Genomic DNA, 25,952 nt, shown 5'->3' with positions numbered 1-25,952 from the left:
TCATAAACCTAATCTAACTTAGTAATAGAAAGATAGACAAAAATCCAAGACAGAACATTGATCGGCAAAGCTGAGACAACTATTTATCTTCCAATACGAATGTAAAAAATTGTAAGCACAAAATAACTGCCTCAGTAACTGCTTGTTCAAGTTCTTCAAGCGCTAATTAAAACCTCAGACAAAATGACAACCGTCCTCGGGTGCGCCATCAGACACAAAAAACCTCATGAATTTCTTAATACAGCTCGTTATATCTTTGAAAGGCGTTGAATGGTCGAGAAAGCGGGCTTACGTGTTCAATTCTCTAATTAGGCCCTCGAAGGCGGCGATTTGAATAATCCATACAGTAATCCATTACCGGATCCTGCTAATAGTGTTCAAGGCGGTCGGTCGGACTCATACTAATAGCCCGGATAACTTTAATGCTTTTTTAATAGGTTTTTAATTGGAACGAGCTGGCGGGCCAGCGCGGAGGGGGCCTTAACGCACTTACCTCCAAAAGCAATCAATTTGGCTTCGCTGCACTACTCAATTACCCAAACACATTTACCTCCGCCCTTTTGTCCCTGCTAAGCCGCTTTAAACTTCCATTAATTTACTCTCCGCTCAACAATATTTCCGTTGTTTTATTTTTTCTGTTTCCGCTCCAACTGGCAGCAATGCTGTTGTTTTAAGCTTTGCTGACGGCTCGGTCGGGTCGGGTGAATTTTATTTCGACGCGTTCCCTGGCGGCTATTTGAGGTTCACTGGGTAATCGCGACTTGCAAAAATAACAACTTTTCAATTACATTAAATATAAAAGACAAAATATACAAATTAATGTTCCGTCTTCTCTCAATACATACTCCATCCCCCACTATATCATTGCACCATTAGTTATATAATTATCTAAAAGTAATGTCCCTGCTCATCTCTTACAGCCTAAATGCTCTTATTGTCACGCATAACCAGGAATATTATAACTCAATCTATAAACCTAAGACGCAACCGTGGTGAACTTGATGTAGTGATAGATTTTTTTTATCCTCTACTTTCATAAGGCTGTCAGCAGTGCTGTGCTCCTGGTACCTAAGGCCTACCCTGATTACGTCTGCTAAGATGTCAATACAGAGCGGAGCGACACATGCCATGAGCTCCTGATACCTGAACCCAGTCTGGGCCACATATACAAACATTGCACCAGTTCGTGACTAACGGTCATCATGAGCAAAGTAAACACGCCGCACGGGACCAGTTGTTCCGCGTAGCTTGTCCCGGAGAAGCAACAAGCGAGCATGTCCGAAGGCCCAATTCATTACCGCAGCCACTTGCTCGATTATCGCGGCTGTTGCCTTAGATGGCGACAAGGCAAAGTGGTTCCAGATAGGAGAAAGGATAATTCCAGTGCCCACCACACGGGCGCACTGAAATGGACGTGGAACCAGTTTGCGGTAACGTTTATACAAGAACGTAGCCCAAGACCAAGTGCCATTGCGGACAGATTATTACATTTAAATTAACGGTACTTATGTTGATTAAAGAGATTTGGTTCTATGGTGATGAAACACAGGCATTATTGATTGATGATTTTGAGGATTTTTTAGTGTTAGATTTATTCAAAGTGATCTACAAGTGGCCAGATGGCGTTCGCAACAAATCCCAAGTTCGTCATTGTTAGAACTTTAAAAAGATCCCAGCAAAGATAAAAATGTGGTTGGTTTCATAATTCTAAATCACAAAATAGAAAGATTAGTTTCCATTGGTTACTTTGCAATCTATTAAAACGATTTTCTTAGAAATGTTTTCTCTATATATTTTCTAGCGAACAGGATGTACATTTCTCGCTTATTAAACTTCAATTAACATTGATTATTCATATACACCTTAAATACGCAGATCATATTGACATCTTATGGCGGTGTCTGACAAAAGTAAATCCTTTTGTGAACAGAAGATTATTATTATACACATAATAGCCTGCAATGTTTAAAAGCCAGACATTTTTAGATATTAACTTATATTAAACACTCATATTAACTAAAAAGAAAACGTAATAAAAACTTATTATAGTAATTACTTACATAAAACTTATCTCTCAAAAAGGGAATTTACAAACATCAGAAAAGTAGATTCTTTACATTTTAATAGATACCTTTATGGGCTTCTGCACTATTTATTAAGCTCAATTGGTCGTGGAATAGTAATTCTTTCAAACGGACAAGTTTTGAATGAAACTCTTTTGCTCTTAGAATATTTCACGCAATAAAATACGTGATGTTATTGGACAAAGTGAAAACGGTTACACTGAGTTAGCAGATGATGTCATGGGTGCGGCTTGCAAAGAGTCAGTCCATCGTTGGCATTATTGAATAGAATACGCGCTCGTGATTTTTCCGTTCTACAAGCAGAAAGTCTCCAAGCAAATGAATCATGGAATCCAAGCAATTCATGGAATTTCAATTCACTTTTCATAGTTTGACGAACCGTTTTAATTTTAGTGTAAGAAAAGTCATATTCTCATAAGATCACGTTTAACTCAACAAACATATGTGCATTTGGCATAGTTTTGGTCAAATATTGTTTAAATATAAATCACTTCTGCCATGATAATAAATATGATTGATACATTGTATTTATAAAGCACATGCTTTATTGATGTAAAGCGTTGGAATGTATCTGAGGAAAAGTAACATGATTTTTAGGGAGCTATTAATTTTGGAGAGCTAATGGCAGAGCGATTTATTTAAGACGTCGGACATTGAATCTGGGTTTTTGGTAGTTCTGTTAAATCCTGTCGAAAACCATAGCACTTTTTATAAATATCGTCGATCTTATACTGTACTGACCCTCTGCCTATTCTGTTTGATCATATCCTGGCACAAGTAAGGAGCCCATTAGGACAAACAGAATAAGGGTCAAAAGAGGACCTCCTTAAAAGAATTGTTGTCTTTGCTTAGGGATTATGATCCATATCTAGGGATAGCGGAGACTTTTATAATCTTAAAAGAAACTACTAACGGTAGTAATCTAATAGTTCAGGTTTATTTCAAAGTCAGTATTGAGGGTTGACAAATCGGTAGTAAAATCTGATAGATTTATAAACTTGATATTGTCTTTCCACTACGCAAGTCAAAGTTTATTTTATCAAAGAAAATGTGGGAGGTATATGTGCCGAACCTAACATCTTTTTAGTTTATTGTAAAATAAGTATTTTTACGCATAACGTAGCTATGGTGGGAAGGGTTGATTCAATGCGAATGATGAGTTCAGTACAATTGAACTCATCATTCTAATTCAATCAACCCTCCCCACCGTTATGTGTAGAGAAACTCGGTTGCTCCACTGGCTTTGGGAACGTGTCAAAAATATCGCAGTACCTCAATTGTGCAGCTAATGAAACAATGAGAATACCTATTCATCTAGTAGATGACACTCGATTTTGTAGTCAGGGTGTCTTTGATGTCGAAACGATACCAAAAGTTCGTTTCTAGCTTCTTCATCGCTGACTTGTTGAATCTCTTCAGACGGACGTTGACTTCAGATTCCAGGAGTCAAGTCTGTGATAGCGTCAGATTTCCGGAAGAGAAGATGAATTAAAGCTGAACTCAACATTTGTAAGTATTTTTTAATAGTACTTCAATCCGTTGGACACAGCAAGGTAGTATAAATCATACGTCTCTTCAATATGAAGTAAATGTTCTTCGAGGCAAGAGTTTTACTGAGTGAAGTTAGTATTACTGTGGGATAGAGTGAACATACGTCAATAACAAATACCCCCGGGCGCCACCACCATTAGCCATAATTGAATATTAACTAGGGAAGTGTGGGGCGAGCCCCGACGACAGGCAAGAGGTGTGTCCGAGTCTGCGATTGATTTTATCATTTAGAGTCGTTCATAAACGAGTCGTTCCCTCATCCATATTGATGTACGAGCACCTCGCTGCGCGCCGGGCGTTACTGCCGTGCTGAAACCGGTAGTCGTCTCGCTACCAACCGGTTACCGGTTACAGAGATAACACTTCATCTCGCGTAATTTACACTTAAGTGGCTGCTACAAACACTATTCTACCACCGTTGTCAAACTGGAGTGTTCAACTTTCCTGCAGCATTTGTAGCGCCACAGAGAACAGGTGTTTATTTCTGAATACAATTTCATTTCCGTAAATACTTTATGGATGTTTTTGGGTAGTACGAATCCCAAGTAGGTCATTTAAACCAAAAACAAATCTTAGTTTATATATGGGTTGTAAGGCTTCTTTTGAACTTGACAGCCATGGCCAATTTAGTACAACCTCAGCTCATACATGTTCTAAAGGCCTTTCCACACCTCTCGTAGTAAGAATCGAAGCTACATGTTGCAACCCTAGCGTCGGACCTCTAAACTAACTGAAAATAATCCTCCGAACCTCATCCCACCAATTCCATTATCTCCTATGTAACTAGTACAATCAAAGGTACTTCATTCTTAATTATTAATGCCAAAAACCTAATCATTGGTTTCCACACGACAAGAGTTCAAAAAACATAAATCCACAAAGCCAATGACGTAAAAATATAGCCAAAAAACCTGTCAGGCTTATCGTTCCATTTGCAATTTTGAGTAATCATAGGCCTATATCCTAATTGGAAGAGCGTCAGCGAAGCCCCCCCCTGGACATTTAATTGTAATCTCTATGTCTATCTTGACAACTAACCGACTTATAGACTTGAACTTCAGCGAAGCCTGTTAAACAATACATGGTGTGACGTATTTCTATCTTGTCATATCGTATATCGTGGTATTTACGAGATGTGGTAGTTCAGACGTAATGTACCTAAATACATACATTTACATTTTAATGTTCAGCCGGATAAGGAAAAGTAGAGTTTCGTTTAACATTAAAGTTACTGTATTTAAAATATATTACTGCCAAAAGAATTTAATGCGGTTTTCTAATTCATTTAAGGGATGTACTCTGATGTGTTAAAGTAAAAAATATATTTGTAATGTTTTTTTTATTACTGAATAGAAATTAATGCAAATAGGAATTTTAGTTTTTCAACGGAATATTGGCTAGACTTTTGACAAGTTTTTAATTTTTGACTTTACCAGTCATAACGGTAAGCTGACATTGTAAGTTTCATCTAAAAAAATTCTGTACAGTCAAAACTGCAAATTTACTGGAGGTGAACCCAGAAAAGTTGATCCACGTACAAAGTAACACATGGAACACTGAACATTTTAAGTTCCGAATAGTATGCTTTTGGAACTGGTAGTAGCTGAGCGCAAGGAAGATGTTGGTGAGCAATATTGATAATTTCCTGCCGGTTGACGCTCTTGCCATCGGCGTTGCCGCCTATACTGTATTGTACCCCTACACTCACTTTGGTTGTGATATTCATGCCAACACAACTGGCAGCTATTTCTGGTACTTCTTTTGAGAATAAATAACAAACTTTACCAAAGTACGCAGCGTTTATAGCTTTTTTTAACAATACTTATACTATTTTTAAAAGTGAAATTTTCAAGTATGTACATAGTTTGCTATATTTTCTGAAATACGAATAATGGTCACGGACAACTAGCAGGATTATCATTTCGCACTACTATTGAAAGCAATGAAGTTTATATTTCCCCTATGAAATATACTTCAGTTATCATTAAATGGTTAGGATTTGAGTAACAAAGAATAATAGAGTAGCAAATAAGTAACCGATTTCGAGCTTTCGTTAATTAATTTACCTCTATTACTGTTGATTAGTTAGTTTGTACACCTTAAATAAATGGAATTAGGCGGAAAAGAGGGTTGCATTAAGAAAAGTACGCCAAGAATGACATTGAACCAATAGCAATGCCTCTTAACACCCACGTAATACAGATGGATTAATTCCCATACCCCACATCTGCAGTTCAGTTCAGCATCTTATTAAATCTATATCAAACCATATAATTTTTAATTCTAGTAAAATACGAGTGTAAGTTATTGTGGCGTAGTCTACTTTTTTGCATACATCCCTCTTCCCACAAAAAGGAGACATGCATTTTTCGTGCACTCCATCATTGAACAATTTCAAAAATCTACACCTTTTTGTACACCAGCTCTAAACCTGTAGTTAGGTGATAGTATAATGCAATTCAAAACTTAATTTTTTCTTAAAATATACTTCTCAAACTAAATTATTATTTTCATTCGTAAAATTAATCGAAGTTGGTGAAAATATTATTGCTATCAAGTCAATCACAGCTCCTTCTCTTATGTACCCATAGTTCCATCATTGAGACAACATGTAACTCTAATTCTTGTCGTCAGGTGATATCCTCATTTTTTTAAATTTATTTGGGTTGTATATTTTACTCCTATGTATTTTTACTAATATACTTAGAATACATGTTTCACGTGTTTATGGATTTAGTTTATATAAATTAATGGAGGTCGAGTGGAAAGAGAGAATTATGTAATGCTGTACCACGAAAAGTAAGCGGCGTGAGAGTATTATTGTGTACACGATTACGGACAAACAGGATCTGTTCCACCTGGATCAGAGTATCGTCCGAGTACCTTAGATTTTAAGGAGGGAGTATTACTTTAGTTGTTACAGTTCAATACTCATAAAATGTTTTTTTTTCGTTTTTGTTTACTTACTTCCTGTTATCTTGCTAGAATAGTTGAGATAACACACTGAAAATTGCATGTTTTTTACTTCATAACAATCAATAGTTTACTATTTGCTTTCTAGTGTAAACAAAAATGCCAATATTAAAAATGTAGGAGTTAGTGTAAGACTACAATTATGTGTCTCTTAATAGGAAGTTATTATTTAACATATAATTACATAATAACAATTCTATTTTTATATTCTTCCATTCTAAATACAGTTTTTGAATAGTGAAAATATTTAATGAACCTTATAATTTCTATTCATTTCATCAAAGGTGAAAGGGTTATTTTTTTAAATATTCAACTGTAGGATTGATGTTGCTAAAAATTTCCTACGATTTGAAAATCCGTCCGATCGTTTTGCTATTTCACTTAACTTAAAGCGATTATAGAAACAATAAATTACATCCCTCGGGTAAAATGTGTATATAACTTATAGTGATTACAAAAGTGATAACAATCTAAAAGTTACGTTATATAATTTACAGCACGACGATAATGGCATAAAAAATGGCTTATAATTGCCGTTTATTTTGTAAAAAGTAAAAGGGTTCTTTTTTAATAGTTAGCTGTAGGATAGATGTTGCTAAATAGTTTCATACAATTTGAAAATCCGTACGCTCGTTTTACTATTTCGCTTAACTTAAAGCGATTAAAGAAACAATAAATTATATCCCTCGGGTAAAATGTGTATATATAGTGATTACAGAAGTGATTACAATCTAACAGTTACGTTATATGATTTACAGCTCAACTATAATGGCATAAAGAAGCAGTCTTTGTACTTAAAGGTCAGTGAACTTCAAAGGCGTCTAAATTGGCGAGTTGCATAGCTCTTTAACCACTCGAGACCACTTAGAGTGCTCTAAATGTGATCAGAGGAGTAAAAGCAGATGTCAGTCAGAGTGAATCAGATGCAATTCGCGATATGAATAGCGAGAGAGTGCGGAGCGAGTGTTGCGCAGTTGACTTCGTGTTCGGTCCTCAGAGGCGAGGCGGTTCACATTCACACAGTGCCCACACCACCACGAGCTGAGGTTGTGTGTAGCAATCATCACTTGGCTAAGCTTATCCTAGCGAATCATGCTGTGATTACTGTGCTGTCCAACTTATCGTGGTAGAGTTTCGTAGAGAAATGCGTGTAATGGATCTCAATAAGAAATTTTAATGGACGAACTGGGAATCTACTTCAGCCGTTATGAAATGGTAGATAAATATCAACATGGGTAATGTGATTTACCCTATTTTGTTATTAAACAAAGTGAAGACCTGCATTATTTAATGCAAGCCTACATTAATTTCTCATAATCCTTGAGAAAAAGTACGCCTTCCCTAGGAAGTTAATGGATTACACCAAAGGGAAAGAGTCACTGCTAGAAAAGTGGTGGCTCTTTAAGCAAATCATAAACAAGAGTGTCGTTAATCAACGTTAATGGTGGAACCGCTCAAGCAAACATTATTTTATGTTTTGCTAAAATCAACAGCAATCCAAGTGAGTCTCTAATCTTTTCCAAAGCCTCAATATTCGAAGTTAGGTCATTCGGAAAGAATAAAAGAATCAACTCGTAGGCTACACATGGATGTTGTCGTAGAAGCTCAAGCGTAACTCACTGTCATAGTACATTTTATCAACAATCAAATACTATATCTAGTGTAATTTCTGAGTTAATCAACAATTCAAAAGGAGAATAACTACAATGTGCCGATATCCTTTGAAATAGTACCTCTAGTTTAGCCTATCCACGGTTTTAATAACGTCATATTCTCAAATCTTGGACGAACCCTTTAGATGTCCTCCGTAGTTTAATATTACAAAAACGTTTTCAGGATTATTACTAATAGGTAAGTATACTGCTAGTGTCAAAGCAATGAAACATATTGATAACAGATTCTTCCTGCATCGGCTTTGTGTTCTTTTTGTTTTAGATGACGCTTTGCGATATCACAAGAAGTGCCGACATTGATTTTCTCGTCAGTCTTCCACTTTTGATGATGCATGCGACATGCTGTTTGTGATCTTTCTTCTGTATAGGAACATCTCTTCGGTTTATTCCTCTCGCCTGTTGGTTTACCTGCCAGGTATTATAAGAGAAAGTCTTCCACTTTTGATGATGCGTGCGACATGCTGTTTGTGATCTTTCTTCTGTATAGGAACATCTCTTCGGTTTATTCCTCTCGCCTGTTGGTTTACCTGCCAGGTATTATAAGAGAAAGTCTTCCACTTTTGATGATGCGTGCGACATGCTGTTTGTGATCTTTCTTCTGTATAGGAACATCTCTTCGGTTTATTCCTCTCGCCTGTTGGTTTACCTGCCAGGTATTATAAGAGAAAGTCTTCCACTTTTGATGATGCATGCGACATGCTGTTTGTGATCTTTCTTCTGTATAGGAACATCTCTTCGGTTTATTCCTCTCGCCTGTTGGTTTACCTGCCAGGTATTATAAGAGAAAGTCTTCCACTTTTGATGATGCGTGCGACATGCTGTTTGTGATCTTAAACTGTATAGGAACATCTCTTCGGTTTATTCCTCTCGCCTGTTGGTTTACCTGCCAGGTATTATAAGAGAAAGTCTTCCACTTTTGATGATGCGTGCGACATGCTATTTGTGATCTTTCTTCTGTATAGGAACATCTCTTCAGTTTATTGCTCTCGCCTGTTGGTTTACCTGCAAGAGGTTTTGAGTGGCAATCCATTAGTTGAAGTATATTTGTCATGTATTACGGTTTTTAACGACTGTAGAGGAGGGCAAATAGTAGTGTTATAATTTTTGTAACATATAACAATGACAAACGTCCGACATCCTACCATCCTTTCAAATCATTCATCGAAAAATCATAGAATCTGTTAACTAAAAAAGTATAGGTAACAGTTATAAATATACGAAAACATAGTTTAAAATAAGATTTGCGATTATAATAATATTTTTTATTCATCCACACTGAATTTAACAAATAAGAACACATGGATACTTCATAAACTTCGTGGTTGATGTATACAACTTTATGTGTTTTGCAAATCTTATTTTTTTAATCGAAAGATAGTTTTCCTAATATCATGCCATTTATAGCAACTTACTTGTAGACAGTTCCAACTATGAAACGTAGGCTTATTGATAAATTAGTGTTATTACTCTTAACAATGAGAAGAAGTGTTTTATCCAATTTTGACATTGAAAATCGGCGAGTGTCTTTGTTTAAAGAGCGGCAATCGCACAAAATTTAAAGTTTAATCGCAGTCTGTTTGGCTGCTATCTATAATTCTGGGATGCACACATACGCAAGTGAACAAACACACGTCGACTGACAAACCTTTGCTTGCAGTAAGCCTGGTTACAAAACAAAACTGAACATGCTATAGAATGATTACTAATACAATTCCGTCATTGACAACGTTCGTTCTGTATAATGTAAAGTGCCATTAATTCACAAATGTTTTCTGAACAGATGGTAGAACAAGGACCGCAATAATCCAGAGCAAAGCGATGCCAGCTGCGCTTGTAACTGAAGGCAGAGCTCAGACAAGGCGAGACGTTATTAAATTTGCACTTAATTAGAGTCTGAGGGGATGGGGGTGGTGGATGGGGTTGGGGATGGGTGCAAAGCCTAAATGAACCCCGCCACTTGAAGCAAACATCTTGAGCTGCGATACACGTAATTACTGACTCCCTCTCTACCCGCGTTAACTTCCACATCCATTTCTCCTTGCCAGTTCGCGACAGGAGATAATTCCACCGACCTTCATCTATCTTTGGTGAATGTCACAGTTGGAGGTAGAAACATAAGAAAGGAAATGCAGATCCTGAATTATTCGTGATAAATGTATGATGTTAATATTTACCAGTAGTAACAACATAATAACAAAACAAAACGTACAAGATTTTTCAAAACAAAAACATAAACATATTCCAATAAAAAACTGAAGTGACAATTATGGCTGTATAACCCAGTATATTACCGGCACATAACAATTCTCCTCTTGCAGCTCATTGAAAGTAGTATAGAAAGTTAAGTTACACGTTACGGGTTAGTATTATTTTTCTCAGGTGTTCTTAGAACTGAATACTTAGCGAAATAATAACCTAATTGTTACGCAGTAACATTTTCTCTCTTGATACAAAGTTCAAACCGTTTACGTGTCGGATTTCGCGCGTACGTAGAATTAACATTTTTTCGTATTATGAATTAGCCTTTAAGTCCAATACATCTATTTTAAATGCATTATACAGTAAATTTGTAAATAGTGAAGTAAATTACCTTTGATGGTGATTTATTTGTCAGATTTAGATGGATACAAGTTGACGTTATGTCCTTCTTTCGAGACCACACTGTCTTAATAATACGTTGTCTCGATAAATGGATAATCTCGTGATTTGGTTTATACTTTGAATTCATTCTTTCTTCCTTTTTGCGACTACATTTACGATGTCGAGCTGAACCAACAAGAATGCTGACCTGTATCGTGTGAATCGACGCCTAGAATGAGTGAAGTCAATTATTAAGTTTCATTAAATGATTATTAAGTTCCGTAAGCCATATTTCAAAACACATTAGAACCACTAGGCCCACTCCCAGATATCATTTTGGAACATTATTACTCATTTGGCAGCAAATTTAAATTTGTATTTCAACTCTTGAAATAAAAATTAAAAAAATAGAAGGTCTTGTAAGTTTTATTGGCCAAAATTACATTGCAGGGATAAACTTTGCAATATTGAGCATTTATTACCACGACGTCATAGATCTCCTGTAGCTCTTCAAATCTTAAGAGACCTCCGTGTGCTTCGCCCATTCGGAACAATGTATGAGGAAGATATGCTCGAACAGTTCGAGTACTTCTCATAACACTTTTTAATCGAGGTTGAGTCATTATTATCATTCAGTTGATATGTATAGTCCAGTATTGCAGGTACTTCTTCAGATAAATAAGAAGGATTTGGAGAACATTACCTCTGATTTCCCCAACGAAGTTCTTTGTGTTAGTTGTCAGAGTACTGGTAAGGAATGATTTTTTCCTTCCAAATTTAACAGTATTTGTATTGATCTATAGAGATTGATACGACCTTAAAACAATAAGACGTATCGGTGGTTAAGAGAGTTTAAAATTAAATTCAATCACCTTTCTGGTAATTATATGTTAGGTAGAACTAGTTGGCCTTTGTAAGAATGCATCCTGCTCATCTCTGTTAGTTGCAAACAGTCATTTTCTTCAAACCGTTGTAATGGTCATTTCTATATTGTTATGATATTTTGTGAACCTTTACCTTCTTCTTAATTCCAAGTGGAGTAATCAGTCAACAAATCTGGGACTGTTCTTATTCGACGACTACAAACTATCTCACTTGGTCATGTATTAGCCCATAAATTTGAGTGAAATCAAAAACTGAGTTAATATCAGTGGACAATTTATAACAGTTCATTATTGTTTGAGTCACTCTTTCCCCTTTTTTGGGTGACGGTGCATAACAGTAAAACTGGAATTATGAAGTTCACTATTGCTTCTAGGAAACAATCTACATTTCTTGTGAGATAAACTAGAACCATTATCAGGTATTCCATGGGTTTGAATCATGTTTCGGTAGACTTGTAGTGCTAATTAACACTTGTAACAGGCAACACTTGCTGTAGAAGTCTACGAGTATCAACATAAACTTATTTGAATGGGACTAAAATACCAAAAAAGCATATCTAGACCGTAAGAACTTTCAGTTAATTAAATATGTACATAAAATAATGTTTTAATACCTAAAACCGCTGTACGAAATAAAAACATTCTAGATACCTAAAGGGTTTTTTATGTAATAGTTTATTTGTGATTAGTAAATATATTTAAATACGTTTTTGAAAACTGGTTGAATCTTTGATCAAAAATACGTCTATGTAAAAAACTGTTCTGCTTATCTAAGTCCATTACTACTTGGTCGCTAAAATGAAGTTATGGTGATCATATAAAACAAGTTGTAGTCCGATCTTAGTATTTATTTTACTGAATTGTTCATATGATAAGCACAAACAAAATTAAATGTCTATCGTTCTGCTTAAGTTGGTACATCTGTAGGATTAGTACAATGTCATAGTAAAAGTAATAGTTATTAATTTATGATTTCAAAATGCGATTACCGTCTGAACTGAAATGAACAATTTTTATTTCAAACACACACTTTTCTGTGAGTTCCACATTTTAGGCAACAATTAACCGAGTAATTATCTTGGGGCTGCGTTCCACCGTTTCCCGGTCAAACAATCCAACCGGATTCCTGTCCAAGGCACGGGCCTCCGGCATCCATCGGGTCCGGAACCGACACAAAAACTCTAAATGCTTCAAATAGTGTTCTTTCCCGTCTGAATGCGCGGTCAGCGACCTTGGTCACGCACACGCCACCTCGAGAATATGTTTGATACGTGCGAGTAATATAGATGTATTACCATACACTGGACAGAGAACTAACACCTCTGTAAATTACAAAACCGATAAAATTGAGATTCCATTAGAAAGGCCAGCACTTTACAAGCTGCCCCACGTACTGGCGAGTCTGTTCAGTGAGCGAGCATTAACGAAGCTCTAACAAGTAATAAAACGCGCCATTTCATCTCTGAGTTTGCGGAAATTTAATTTGCTCAGCAACTAACTACTGTGGACTTGAGCTGTAGTTATCACCGCTCTCTCCGGATACATAAAAAGAGGTGTAGCAAGTGTACAAACTCCCATATTAATGTGAGGATCTTTCTTTTCATTAACTACACCTCATTGTGCTACTGGGCAGAGTACGATAAGCGGACCCGGTTTTTTATATCGATTAGTACAATCATCGATACTTAAAATTCCTTTATCGAATATGAGTGTATAATTCATATCAACAAATCTATAGACATAATCACAATCATGTTTTAAATAAATTAAAATAGCTAATATAATGCACATAGTGATAAATGAGCTAAAACGACAAAATAACGATTAGAACTGGAAATAGGAAAAACTCATAAATAATAATGCCTCGATAACAACATAAAAAATGTATAACAGGAAATATACGAAATATGCGTAATTATTGATGTGTTTTCTCGTGTATAGCAATGATTAACCGTTTTCAAGAAGTTATTAAAGCATATTCTTTATAAAATCAGCTGATATGCCGCTGTGTAACTTCTGTTTCATGATCCTCCACGAGCTTTCGACTGTCTGTTATTATCTATAAAATAAAATACATGTATTATATGAAAGTGTTTATAGTTTATACAAATTAGTTATTGTTCAAAAATTAGTATCGGTTAGTTATATCGAAGGGTATAATTAAGTAATACAGTTTGTCAATATCGATATAAAAAACCAGACCCGCTTATCGTACCCAACCCGTGCTACTTTTAACTTGTACAGCGTGTCGTTACGTAAACATTTATTACACAACTATGAATCCGGCTTCGAGGAGGCTGGGAAGTAATTGTCTATGATCGTCTGACAGGCGGACAACACGGTGATATTGATCTAGGTGAGAAATTGAAATGCATTAGTAGAAACAGCCGCGAGCATAACAACGTAATGAATCGTGGGAATAGGCCAGGATTTATATGTTTATGCTAACTTGTTTACAAACCTGGGATAGTAGAATTTAGAAGATTACTTACTCACTTTGTCCTGCATAAATGGAAGGTGATCAAAACCCCTATCATAACTTAAAAACGGTTAAAATAGAAAATCTAAACTTGACGAACGACTAGGCCTACATTTTGAAGTAGCGAATAATTTTGAAGATTGCATTCTCCTACACGAAAATTACCAAGAAAGATCGTCGCCGACTCAATGCCTTCAAGAGAGTCACTCGTTCTTCATAATTAATTGATTTTCTTTGCTTCACAAAGTTTTATCTAAAAAAGTAAAAATTCTAGTTTTTATACTAAGTTTGACACATATTGAATTTTCTTCGAATATACTGAGATGCAAAGAATGATATACAATAGTTATTTAAAAGTTAAAATGGACGGAAACGAATAAATTTACTTTGAGGTTAAAACCTCAACAGTGATAACAACTAGAATATCCAAGATCAAAGTATTATCTCTAGAAAACCTGTATGCTGGCTTGGTGAGCGTAATTCTCATGCACGGTGTAAGGCGACTTCTTTATCAGTATTTTAATTATAACATTTTGAAATAAATATTCAAAATAAAAAATAATGTTCAATCTACAATAAACTTCATATAAAACGTTGATGAATTTTTCTTGGAATCTGAAATTGTGTTGCCTCTAGAGTACCTTAGAATTACATTAACGCTACAATAATGTACCTAACAACTACCATACTTACTTAGAATTAAATCGAGTAATTGGTTTAGGAACAACTGTAATTTAAATATCTAATATGGAAATCAAGCATATTGAGTAGATATGTAGGTATTTTTACTAGTTTTATAATAATACTTGATATTGTAAATAGAAATAACTCCTATGCCTTTTGACATTAAGTCACATTTAGATTTGGAACAGCAGGCAACATGTTGTGTTTCTTTAAAAAACGGTTCCTATTTTTAAATTCAATGTAAAACTATATCCTCAAAACTGTTTTTTTTTTCTTTTTTTGGTTAGTAGCACTTTTTTAGTGCACATATATAATTTTAGAATACATACAGGTATACTAGAAATTGTTTTGCGTAGTAAGGCAAAAAAATTGTTGTAATTGTGAATAATACAATGATTGTTCTTACCTCCAGCTACTAGGAATTTAAACGTATTACGTATACGAAGAAATACCTAATTAGCTGATAATACAATTTTCATGAATTTAATTAGTTATTTCAAATATTATTATGTGTGTTTTTATACAATACGAATGTTACTTGTATGAAGGATTGCTAATTAAGGTGCAACAACTTCAAACCTGTACATCTATCATTTTCCTTGTATCAATATCATAGAGTCATGAAGAACTTCCAATAGCCAAAAAAATAAAAATAATAATATATGTAATAGAATAATAAGTGAATACTAAACCTACTGGTGCCCCAGTGTTATGCAATGAAACATAAAAACACTGACTTTCCCATAGATATTTAGTAACTCTGTGACATCCTTGTTAATTCTAGACAAAGGAGTGCTGGAATGGAACAAATTTAGTTGAGCAATCACAGTAACCTGCATATCGACTGAAGCCGGCACCGGCACAGCCGGCAGCAGTAACAGTGGCGGGTGACGTACAGTACTTGTACGGGTATCCGTAACATGCGGGTAATCGGCACCAGGCCTTTGTCTACCCGCAACATCTGGGCCAAGTGATCGTTGATTAGCTGTAAAGTTGCCATTACATAATCCACCACGACAGGTACTGGATTCCGTACCGTCGGTCTCTTGTTTTTAACTGTTTATTAGTACACATAAACGCACCTTAGTAGCAAAACGTGCTATGTAACATTTGCTATGTATAGCATTTTTGTGAAAGGTACGTGTTAGATATAACAACTCTGCTTCCAATATCGGAAATGTCTCGGAGAAAAAGCGCTCGCGGCTGTGATAACTGTGATACTGGCCAATCAGAAGAGGGAACCTAGGTTTTGGATTAGACCATCGCTTCCCGCAAAAGTGGGGTATAGTGGGACTGACTTGCTGAAAGATATCGGTGCTGATGATGATGGAAATGAACCTTCATTGAGATCTCAAATTCCATATGTGTAGGAAAAAAGACACTAAATTCAGAGATACCATTCCTGTACGCAAGAAGTTAGTCGTGACTTTAAGGTTTTTAGCAAGTGGGGATTCCTACGAAAAAGGTTAATGAAATTAATAATTCTGTCCCTGTCGCATACAACGTCACAACCTTTTTTTCTAAACAATCCAAAACAAGACAAAAAACAGTCCACAAACCAAGGACGTTGTTTGCGCTAGCCTGGCTTAAGATTAACTGACACAAAATGTACATGTTGCAAATGCTAGACGAAAATACTGCGTAAAAATTCCTACATCTAGCAAAAGTTAGATGTAGCACGGGTCTCTTTTGATCTTTGCCGACTCTGAATGGATAGCAGAAGTTGTGCTAAATGTAACAGAATCTGCTAGATTTAGCATGTTATATGTGGCACTAAGATATTCTATTTGTAGTAAATGGTATATAACTATTTGCTAAATGTTACTTGTAGCACGTTCTGCTATTAGTAATTTGTGCTAGATGTAACATTTAGCCGGTTTCGCTACATAGTGTAAACTCGCCTTATCGTAGCAGTGGCGAGAAGGGTTGAATCAAAGTGAATGTTGAGTTTAGCTTCAGTTCGCCTTCCTTTTAGTACAGCGTATGGAATCTGACGGTATCACAGACTTGACTCCTGGAGCCTGGAGTAATGTTCGTTTCAAGATATCCAAACAAAAAAAAGTCACGAAGAAACAATGTAACATTTTATTAAAATCAATACTTAAGAGAAAGCATAGAAAGTTAAATGAAACGTTAACCTGTTAAAAGTATAATATAAGCAATTTTTATGGGACTGTTCAATTTTTTATTTTATTTTATTTTACCGTTTAAATTAATAATTTCTTTCATATAGGTTGCTCCTAACAAGAAAATTACATTCATTCAAAAATGTTAAAGGCTTTTTTTAGCAAAATGTTGTTATTACCTATTTAACCCCACTGTTTTACTGCAAAAGTTTTATTATTCCTAAAAACACGTATGAATTTTCCAAAATCCTAGTTACATTATATAATCTTTGCATAAACCTTGTTGTAGTCTGGGTATTTTAACCATAAATTACTACTTCTTAAGGAATTAAAGCTGAAACTACTGTGTGAAATTATAAGGATTATTTATTCTTCTCGTGAGGGATGTAGTTGTATGGACGAAAAAATGTATTCAGTAACATATCCGACATGGGTAAACCATGGTCTTTAACAAACAGTAAAAAGAAACCTGATGATGGATTCTTCGAATCCGGAAATGTACATTGTTCCGATAAAATCTACAAAAGTGTTTGTATTATTGTTTACTCAGTAAAAAGGAAACTGTCATTCACCCGAATCAATTTAAAAAATAAAGTATCTATTAACAGGGTTGATAAAGAACTGATGGTCATACCTTTACTAAATTGAGAATTCGATGAATAGAAGGAAGGGAAAAGGTTCCAAGAAGCAATACAACGCTGGTGGTAAACACTCTCTCTCCTATAAATCAATTACAATGAATACTTTTCAAAGAACGTCTGAGAGATTATTGAGTTGGACGAAAATCTATACCAATTATACGGTGTTGTATAAACTTAATTTATTAGTTTTTATCACTGTTTCAATAGTCAGATTAAATTCTCTTTAGTCATTCTTTTAAGGTTGAACTTTCTTATCAATAGTCAATCCTTAAATGCATGGAGGTGTAAAGTAATATCACACGACTGCTCTTTATTTTGTTATATAGTTTGCAAAAAAAGACTTTACAATCTAATACGGTAACACTAACGTTTTTACAATTATACAAAAATTAAAATTTCCAATTAATTTTCAATGAGGAAAATATTTGTTGTCAAAGAATTAAGATCTGCTTTCTTAATATTTTCTCTTCGTCACCATACATACAGACATAATTACATTGTATTACGCAAATAAAAAAAAAAAAATTATTTTTGGAACAAATAAGAAATTCCTATTTTTAATTATCAACTCGCAGTCCACATCATCGAAAGTGGCAAAGCCATTCAATTATTATTTATAATTTAAAATTTAATTGGATTTGACTTCATCAATGTACTGACGAATATTTGAAATTTGAGGTAGGTTTTATGGAAAGTTTTAAGGAAAGTTCGTGAAAATATATGATCGCATGTAAAATAATTTTGTTCGATTCACAATATCAAAACCAACAAAACTAGTTCTCCAAAACTGTTATTCGGTGGATGTCTATACAGGTTGTCTTGGTTATTCATTAACCTTCCTCTAGGCCACGTCTTCAGAAGTATAATATTTTTTGAGACTATTCATTATTTGACATTTGATTGTTTTTCACTTCAAGATATTTTCATTAAGTTGAACGTTAACGGAAAACGCTAATGTTTGAGCGGACGCGGACGTTTGAATGTGGCAAGCCGCCGCATAGTCATCTTCTATACAGTATATTAACTATCAATTAATCATCTAACTCGACATAATAGCATACAGTTAGATGGACCTGCCGCAAACATATTCTCCCTATAATCACGCCAATCACTGACTGACCTTTACTGTCATTGTTAAAGACTACATCTCTACTTTTATGACTTTTACAAAAGTACAATTTCCATAGTTGAATATTAAGGAAGGGGGTAAGGGTGATAAAACACCCCCTCTCAATTTCTCTAAATATCTGTAATATATTAGTTTAACAACAATTTGTTTTAAATACACCAGTTAAATGTTTGAATTTGAATTAGGTCTATCTCATTTATTTCAATTTATACTTATTTACATTCATTCCACACCCACCGGTGTGGTGTGCTTTTTAATGCATTCATTCCCTCCAAAGGCAAGTTCTAGGTACGCCACTGACTACTGGTAAACTAACTATATTTCCAAAAACTGTCGATTTATTTTATACGAACATTACCTATTGAAGTAAAGAATAAATCTTTTTGACATTCTAGTCTTGGGTACGTGTCACGCAGACTCTGCACTCCACTGTTAATATTACTGTCGCGCTTGGAAAGAATAACATTCTGGAAGGAAAACTGCCAGACAAATTGTACAATATCACTCTTACAATCAGTCGGGGCTGGGACAGGGGTGAAACAGGATAAGTTCAGTTTAATACATCCCCCGCCCACCCTCCTCCATAGCAACCGCAGTCGCTACAACTGACTCGCTTCGGCCTCGACTAAACAGCTTTTATTGCGATTCTGGTTCACCCTCGCGCCTTGTGTAGTGCTACACATCCGCCCCCATACAGCCCCTCCGTTCACATTCACTGTGGGACAAATAACACTTGACTCAGTGGATTCTTGTACACCGGTGGCTATAAAAATACGCTGAAACCAAACAACAGGGCGTGTACACACACTTAGAGTGAACAGCATCGTACTTTTGTAGAAATAAGCATAGAATTACTATACGTAACTTGCAACAATGTTTCTAAGTGTAGGCATAGATGTGTAGGCATACAGCACATAGAATTAGTATGCCTCTATTCGTCATATCTATTGAAAACTTTTCCCGTTTTATAAATATATTGGGGAAATCGTACATTGCGCAGATAACCGGGGCCAGCCGGCTCGTCCTGGCGTCCAGGACATTGCCGAATGTTGTTGACATGTGTGAGTAATTAGGTGAGCGTTAGCGAAGGGGCTGGAAAAAGTTCTTTTCTGTCTGGCTGTTTCGAGAAAGAACTTAACTCTCGACTTGAAATGTTTACATTGGTCTTACGGTTTACCATGGTCGCTACGAGAAAATCGCAGAGTAAATAAATTTGTAAGCAATCTGAGTACAATCATACGACATTTTAACATGTGACGTAGTACCTATACGAAAGTTGTATCGAGGAAAATATTATCTCTAACTTAATATTAAACTTTTCATTAAACTTCAATTTCTACATAACTGACAATGATTTATATGATGCTACAAGTCCATCCATAGGCGTCACTCAGTAGGCTAGAACAATTGCTCTTTTGTCTGACTGAGGGATGTTAAAATGTCCTTCCTATATGATTGTCTGTCTGGACGATAGACTGGAAAATTGGCAAGCAACCAAAGGAAAGCCAGTTACACAAGTGGTTTGGCGTACTCCTAGGTTGTTGCATAAGCTACTGTGCTTTTATATTTATATAATGCTAAGTAAAGAAATTTTAATACTTACTTTGTTTATTTTGATTTAAACGCAGGTTAAATTTAAGAAAATCATTTGGTCCTAACTTTGCCAGTTGTCAACTTTCCCAATCATATTGGGTAACAAAGAAAGTAACTATATGAGATAACATAGAACATAACGAAACCCCAAGATTCCTTTAAAATAATGTATTTTCATCTCATTTCGTGTTTACGTATATTTAGTAATAAAAATATATGAACTAGCAAATACATGCAACGATCGTACAGAACAAAGCAAGTAATAAAAGTAACCGAAAGCAACTTAAGTAAATATTCCCGGAGGATTGTACTCCCTGAGACGAGTAGACGCGCAGTGTAGTGTCGAGTTACATTGTTACTTCCTTGCTCGCTGCCAATCTTACCAATCTTCTCACTGCTCGTTAGGAGTATTGATAGTCAGGTGGTTTTTGCAGTTTAGTGTCGAGTTACGTTGTTACTTCCTTGATCCCTGTGAAACAGTGAGCTATAGTTTCGTACCAATCTCTTCACTGCTCCTTATGAGTAATGATAATCAGATGATTTGTGCAGTATAGTGTCGAGTTACGTTGTTACTTCCTTGCTCACTGTGAAACAGTGAGCTATAGTTTCGTACCAATCTCTTCACTGCTCCTTATGAGCAATGATAATCAGATGATGCTGATTTGTGAGTAATGATACAGATTAGTGCATTATAGTTTTACGTTACTTCCTTACTCCCTGTGAAACAGTGAGCTATAGGTTTCTTACCAATCTCTTCACTGCTCGTTGTGAGTAATGATAATCAGATGATTTGTGCAGTATAGTGTCGAGCTACGTTGTTACTTCCTCGCTCCCTGTGAAACAGTGAGCTATAGGTTTCTTACCAATCTCTTCACTGCTCCTTGTGAGTAATGATAACCAGATTATTTGTGCATTATAGTGTCGAGTTACGTTTTACTTCCTTGCTCCCTGTGAAACAGTGAGCTATAGTTTCTTACCAATCTCTTCACTGCTCGTTGTGAGTAATGATAATCAGATGATTTGTGCAGTATAGTGTCGAGTTACGTTGTTACTTCCTTGCTCCCTGTGAAACAGTGAGCTATAGTTTCTTACCAATCTCTTCACTGCTCCTTCTGAGTAATGATAATCAGATGATTTGTGTAGTATAGTGTCGAGTTACGTTGTTACTTCCTTACTCCCTGTGAAACACTGAGCTATAGTTTCTTACCAATCTCCTCACTGCTCGTTGAGAGTAATGATAGCCAGGTGATTTGTGCATTGTAGTGATCAGTTATATTATTACTTCCTAGCTCGCTACGAGACAGTAATCTATAATTTTGTATCAATCTCTTCACTGCTAAAATATTTGAATCCCTAACTGAAAATATATTAGCATTACCAATTTACTATATTTTTTTGCTACACAATAATTATATTAAACTGAAAAGTAATAATAATCACTTCAACATTAGGTTATTTTGCTCGTATTTATGCATAAAGTTTATTATTTATTTCTCTTTGTTACAACAACATTATTACGATCATGGCTGTATATCGTTTAATGTAATGATCTGTTAACAATATTTTGTTACCTATAACAGACTACGGAGTGTTTCAAAAGTATCTTACAGTACAAATGATAACCTTGTTACTACTTTGAATTTAACACAAAAGATAAGCAGACACTGAACGTGACGGAAACAAAACTATTTTAGCTACAAGCGGTTCAATTACACGGTTTAACACGTTCAGTTATACAATAACTGTTACTAGAAAACAATTTCTCAAGGACAGCTTAATTATGACAGTGAAATTATCCATATGTTGCATAGTTTTGTAAACTTCAGCTACCATTTTAATATATGACGCAATGTTTATGATTTATTAAACTGTACTGAGTACACCTGGAATTTAGTGTTTGTTAAATGATAACATGCTCCAATAATTTACAGTGTATTGTATTAGGGGTAAACCACAAAAAAATGGATCATTCGGGAATTCTTAAAGACAGATCAATCAAATTCACCCTCGACTCCTGATGCAAGAAAGAGACAGGCCATAGAGAAATTATCTCCGACGAATTGTTCAATTCTTGGAGCGATCGTGAGCCACCTGCCGCTATCGAATGATGGGCCGACAAAGGGAGGCAGAGCGGGTGAGGGCGAGGGTGAAGGGATGATGATACAGATACAGCCCTCTCCATCGCTCCGACAGACAGGCTGCACAATACTCGGTTACAATCGATATATCATCCCCTCACAGATCAACCCTTCTGCCACAAACAGGCAGGCTCTCCTCCTCGCCGTCACTCCATGATCACTGCTCAGTCATTCTCGTCTCATCCACTATTTCTAGACACGGGTCACTTAAAGTTCGCAGATTACGTCATCAAGCTCCATTCATGAAGAATGCAGGCAATATCACTTTCTACGAAGATGTGAGTTTGTAAGTCCATTATACCACTTTCAAAACTTTATTGTAGATCATTACGGGTGATAAAAAATTAAAACTGTTGAAAGTTATGTACACATAACAATAACTAAAAGTTCTTTAATATCCAACAGAGAAAATCATTTACGATGGAATAACAATTAGCTATAATTTCAGTTTCAAAGACAGGCGGAATGGTTAAAACATTCATTTAGCTAGATAAAACATACAAGTATTTTTTTTATTTTAGGAGAGACAGATCCCCTTTTAAGCCTTATTTACTCGTCACCATAGACCATTGGCCTGAGCGAGAATCGTATCAAACAGAATAATAGGAGGAGTCGATAAGGTCGAGAGTACTAAAACAAGTGTTAAGGTCACAGACAGGATTTGAACCTGCACTATGTAGCTCAGACCTAAGTCCAACGTCTTATAACGTTGACACCATTCTATTGTCAAATAGCTTCCAAACTGGTTTTGTGCTGTGATGAATATTATTGCAACACTGCATTATATTTTTCTTATTCGGATTTTTGGAGGATTCCAACTGAAAATGTAAAAGATATAAACGAATGGGTAATACCGACCTGAGTTTCCGTCACACCCAGCAGTTTGGCCATGTCGGCTCGCTCCGAGGAGGACAGGTACTTCTTGAGTTCGAACTGTCGCTCCAACTCGAAGATCTGACGGCCGGTGAAGGTGGTGCGAGCCTTCTTGCGCTTGCGGTCCCCGTCCGAGGAATGACCGTCACTCTCTGCACCACCCAGGCCCGGGCTGGCCAGCGGAGTCGTGGGTACGGGAGGCAGCACTGGAGGACTCGCCTTCCCAATCACTGGCTCCTTCTTGCTCTTCTTCTTTGCCGGACTTCCATCTGGAAAATGAGACAGTTTCTATAGTTACGCTGAATATGATATCTTAGAAAACAGCTTCTACTGTTACGGAATGAAAGCACAGGAACCTCCTTTGTGACTTCCTACAATACACTTTATTGGATATCAAAGGACATACAAGTATCTTTGGATTTAGATTTGGACTTCTATTGATTTAAATTGGGATTAGAAACATCACGTTTTAATTAATTCTGTTTCGGCATTTGAACTTTGTGCAATGAGAAAACGTTAATCAGGAATCAGGAATCGCAAAAACTGACTTCCAATGAAGAAGAGTTCTCGTATTTAAAATGATTTGCCTGTGATGCCAGTTTTAAAATAGAAATCCTCTAACGTAAACGTGGTAATTACCGCTATTTTTATATTACCGAACGTTGTATACTTCAAAACATTTAACGTGTTCTGCAATTGAATGAAACTTGTAAAGCAAACACAACTTTACATCATTACCAGTGTTTAGAGATTTACCTGATCAAATGAAGAGTAATAGGCGCCGTGAATAGGCGCCAGTTAGTTCACAAACCACGACAAACATGCGAGGGTTAGAGGGCGGAAGAGCATTACCGGGGTGTAAACGGTTGAATCCAAGAGCAATAAAAGTTAAGTGATGGAGCGGGAGGAGAGGGGGTTGGGTGGGGTGTATTTTACAAGTCTCCCCTCGTGCGATCGCGAGTGTTGGGGATGATTTAGCGTCACGACAGAATTGTCGGCTTTCCTTTCATCGTATATTAAAATACCGACTAAAATAACTCTGCATGCAACAGCTGCTTGCTCGCTGCGGCTGTTTTATGATTAAATTTACCTTCAACGTTTCTTTGCTTAACTTTAATAGCATGAGGTGTACTATTTAAACAATGAATCCATTATTTTGTCTTATTTTCTTTCCCATTGTGTGTATTTGTTTTTCTTGTTTTGTTCAAGTGCACAGCTTCTCATAGTATGTGAAGGGATTTGAAACTAAATGATGTGAATGGACGATAACGACATTATAAGAAACAATTTCACGAGGACATCTGCAACAGTGAATCATGCGTGGGGGGATGAAGGAGTTGTGTGAAAGATGTTAAGGAGTACTGGCTACCGTCTCGTCCCGTACAGATGTGTGGAAAAGCCTGTTCTCTAAGTCGAAATGTGCCATGACAAGAGGCCGGGACATACCTGTACATGAGTATGAGATCAGAGGCAGAGACAGCTACAGAAGTGGGAGACACAGAACGGTAGCTTATGAGTAATTGCCTTCACAGGCTGGTGATCATTTAAGCAACACATTGCCAGATTCCATCAAAAGTGTCTCAATGCCTAATGCGTTAAAATTTGCTTCAAATTCCTTTTAGAATTAAAGGCATTTTATAAAGTCTGGGAATTTATTGCACACAACTGGGAAACCGATCATTAACATAACTGACACCAAAGTTGGAAGTTGGTAGAATTGACGTATAAATGGAACTGAATGAATGCAAAAACTGTATGTCTGAATGTATATTGTGGTATAAATGACTTTTAAACGTGAAGAATACAAACGAGAAGATCTAATAGATGGTTTTGTAAATTATGGATACGAAATCTCTAAAGAATTGCATGAAAACACTGGGATCCAATTACAGAAGAGAAGTGGATACGCCAGTAATAAAGTAAAACGATGAAATAAATATCTTACTGAGAAGGAGTGAAGTGAAGAAGGGCTAAGGAACACAACAATTATAGAAAAGAATTTATAAAAATGAAATGGCAAAAGCAGAAAACGTAAAAACTATTAATCAACTTTAGTACGGTAAAATTTCAATCGTTGGGCTCTTGACGATTTGCGTTTGTCTTCAGAAGAAGGATTTTTTCAATACGTATTATAAAAAGGTTCTAGTGCTTTATTGAGTAATAGCAATAGGTTCCGGAAAAGGATTAATCTGCTAACGAAGACTGAGAAAGGTTATAAGATTTGTGGACAGACGAGCAGGTCATTAATAGTGTTGAGCCATGAGCCGCAGCTACTGTAATGTAAGGCGATATGAGCTGTGGTGGCGGTGGCGGTGCGCGCGCCAGGCAGCAAGGTGAGGCGATAATGCTGAGCCGAGGTTCCCGGTACCGACACGATATACGATCCTTTGTTTATGCCAGGCACCGAGGTTAATGAGTGAGACCGTGATACATGACGCTAGTATGGCCACTAACTTGACACGCTGGCCACTAACGTCTTGGATTGATGGTAGGGAAATGGCTCGCCTCATGGTTATGATCGAGCGGATTAGCTAATTGATTCAT

The 25,952-nt window shown here is 36.2% G+C and overlaps 1 protein-coding gene across 1 annotated transcript in view; it reads right to left on the bottom strand.

Annotated features, from left to right (window-relative positions):
- The window catches only part of LOC124352932 (homeobox protein BarH-like 2), a 168,212-nt gene that overhangs the window by 74,093 nt on the left and 68,167 nt on the right, over window positions 1-25,952 (bottom strand). The window contains exon 2 of the mRNA XM_046802666.1: window positions 23,394-23,677. Within this exon, the coding sequence (XP_046658622.1) occupies window positions 23,394-23,677 (284 nt within the window). The remainder of the gene's footprint in view (window positions 1-23,393; window positions 23,678-25,952) is intronic.

Source organism: Homalodisca vitripennis, chromosome 1 (genome assembly GCF_021130785.1).
Source record: "Homalodisca vitripennis isolate AUS2020 chromosome 1, UT_GWSS_2.1, whole genome shotgun sequence".
In the NCBI taxonomy this organism is placed as follows: Eukaryota; Metazoa; Arthropoda; class Insecta; order Hemiptera; family Cicadellidae; genus Homalodisca; species Homalodisca vitripennis.
This window is presented reverse-complemented; position numbering and strand designations above follow the sequence as displayed.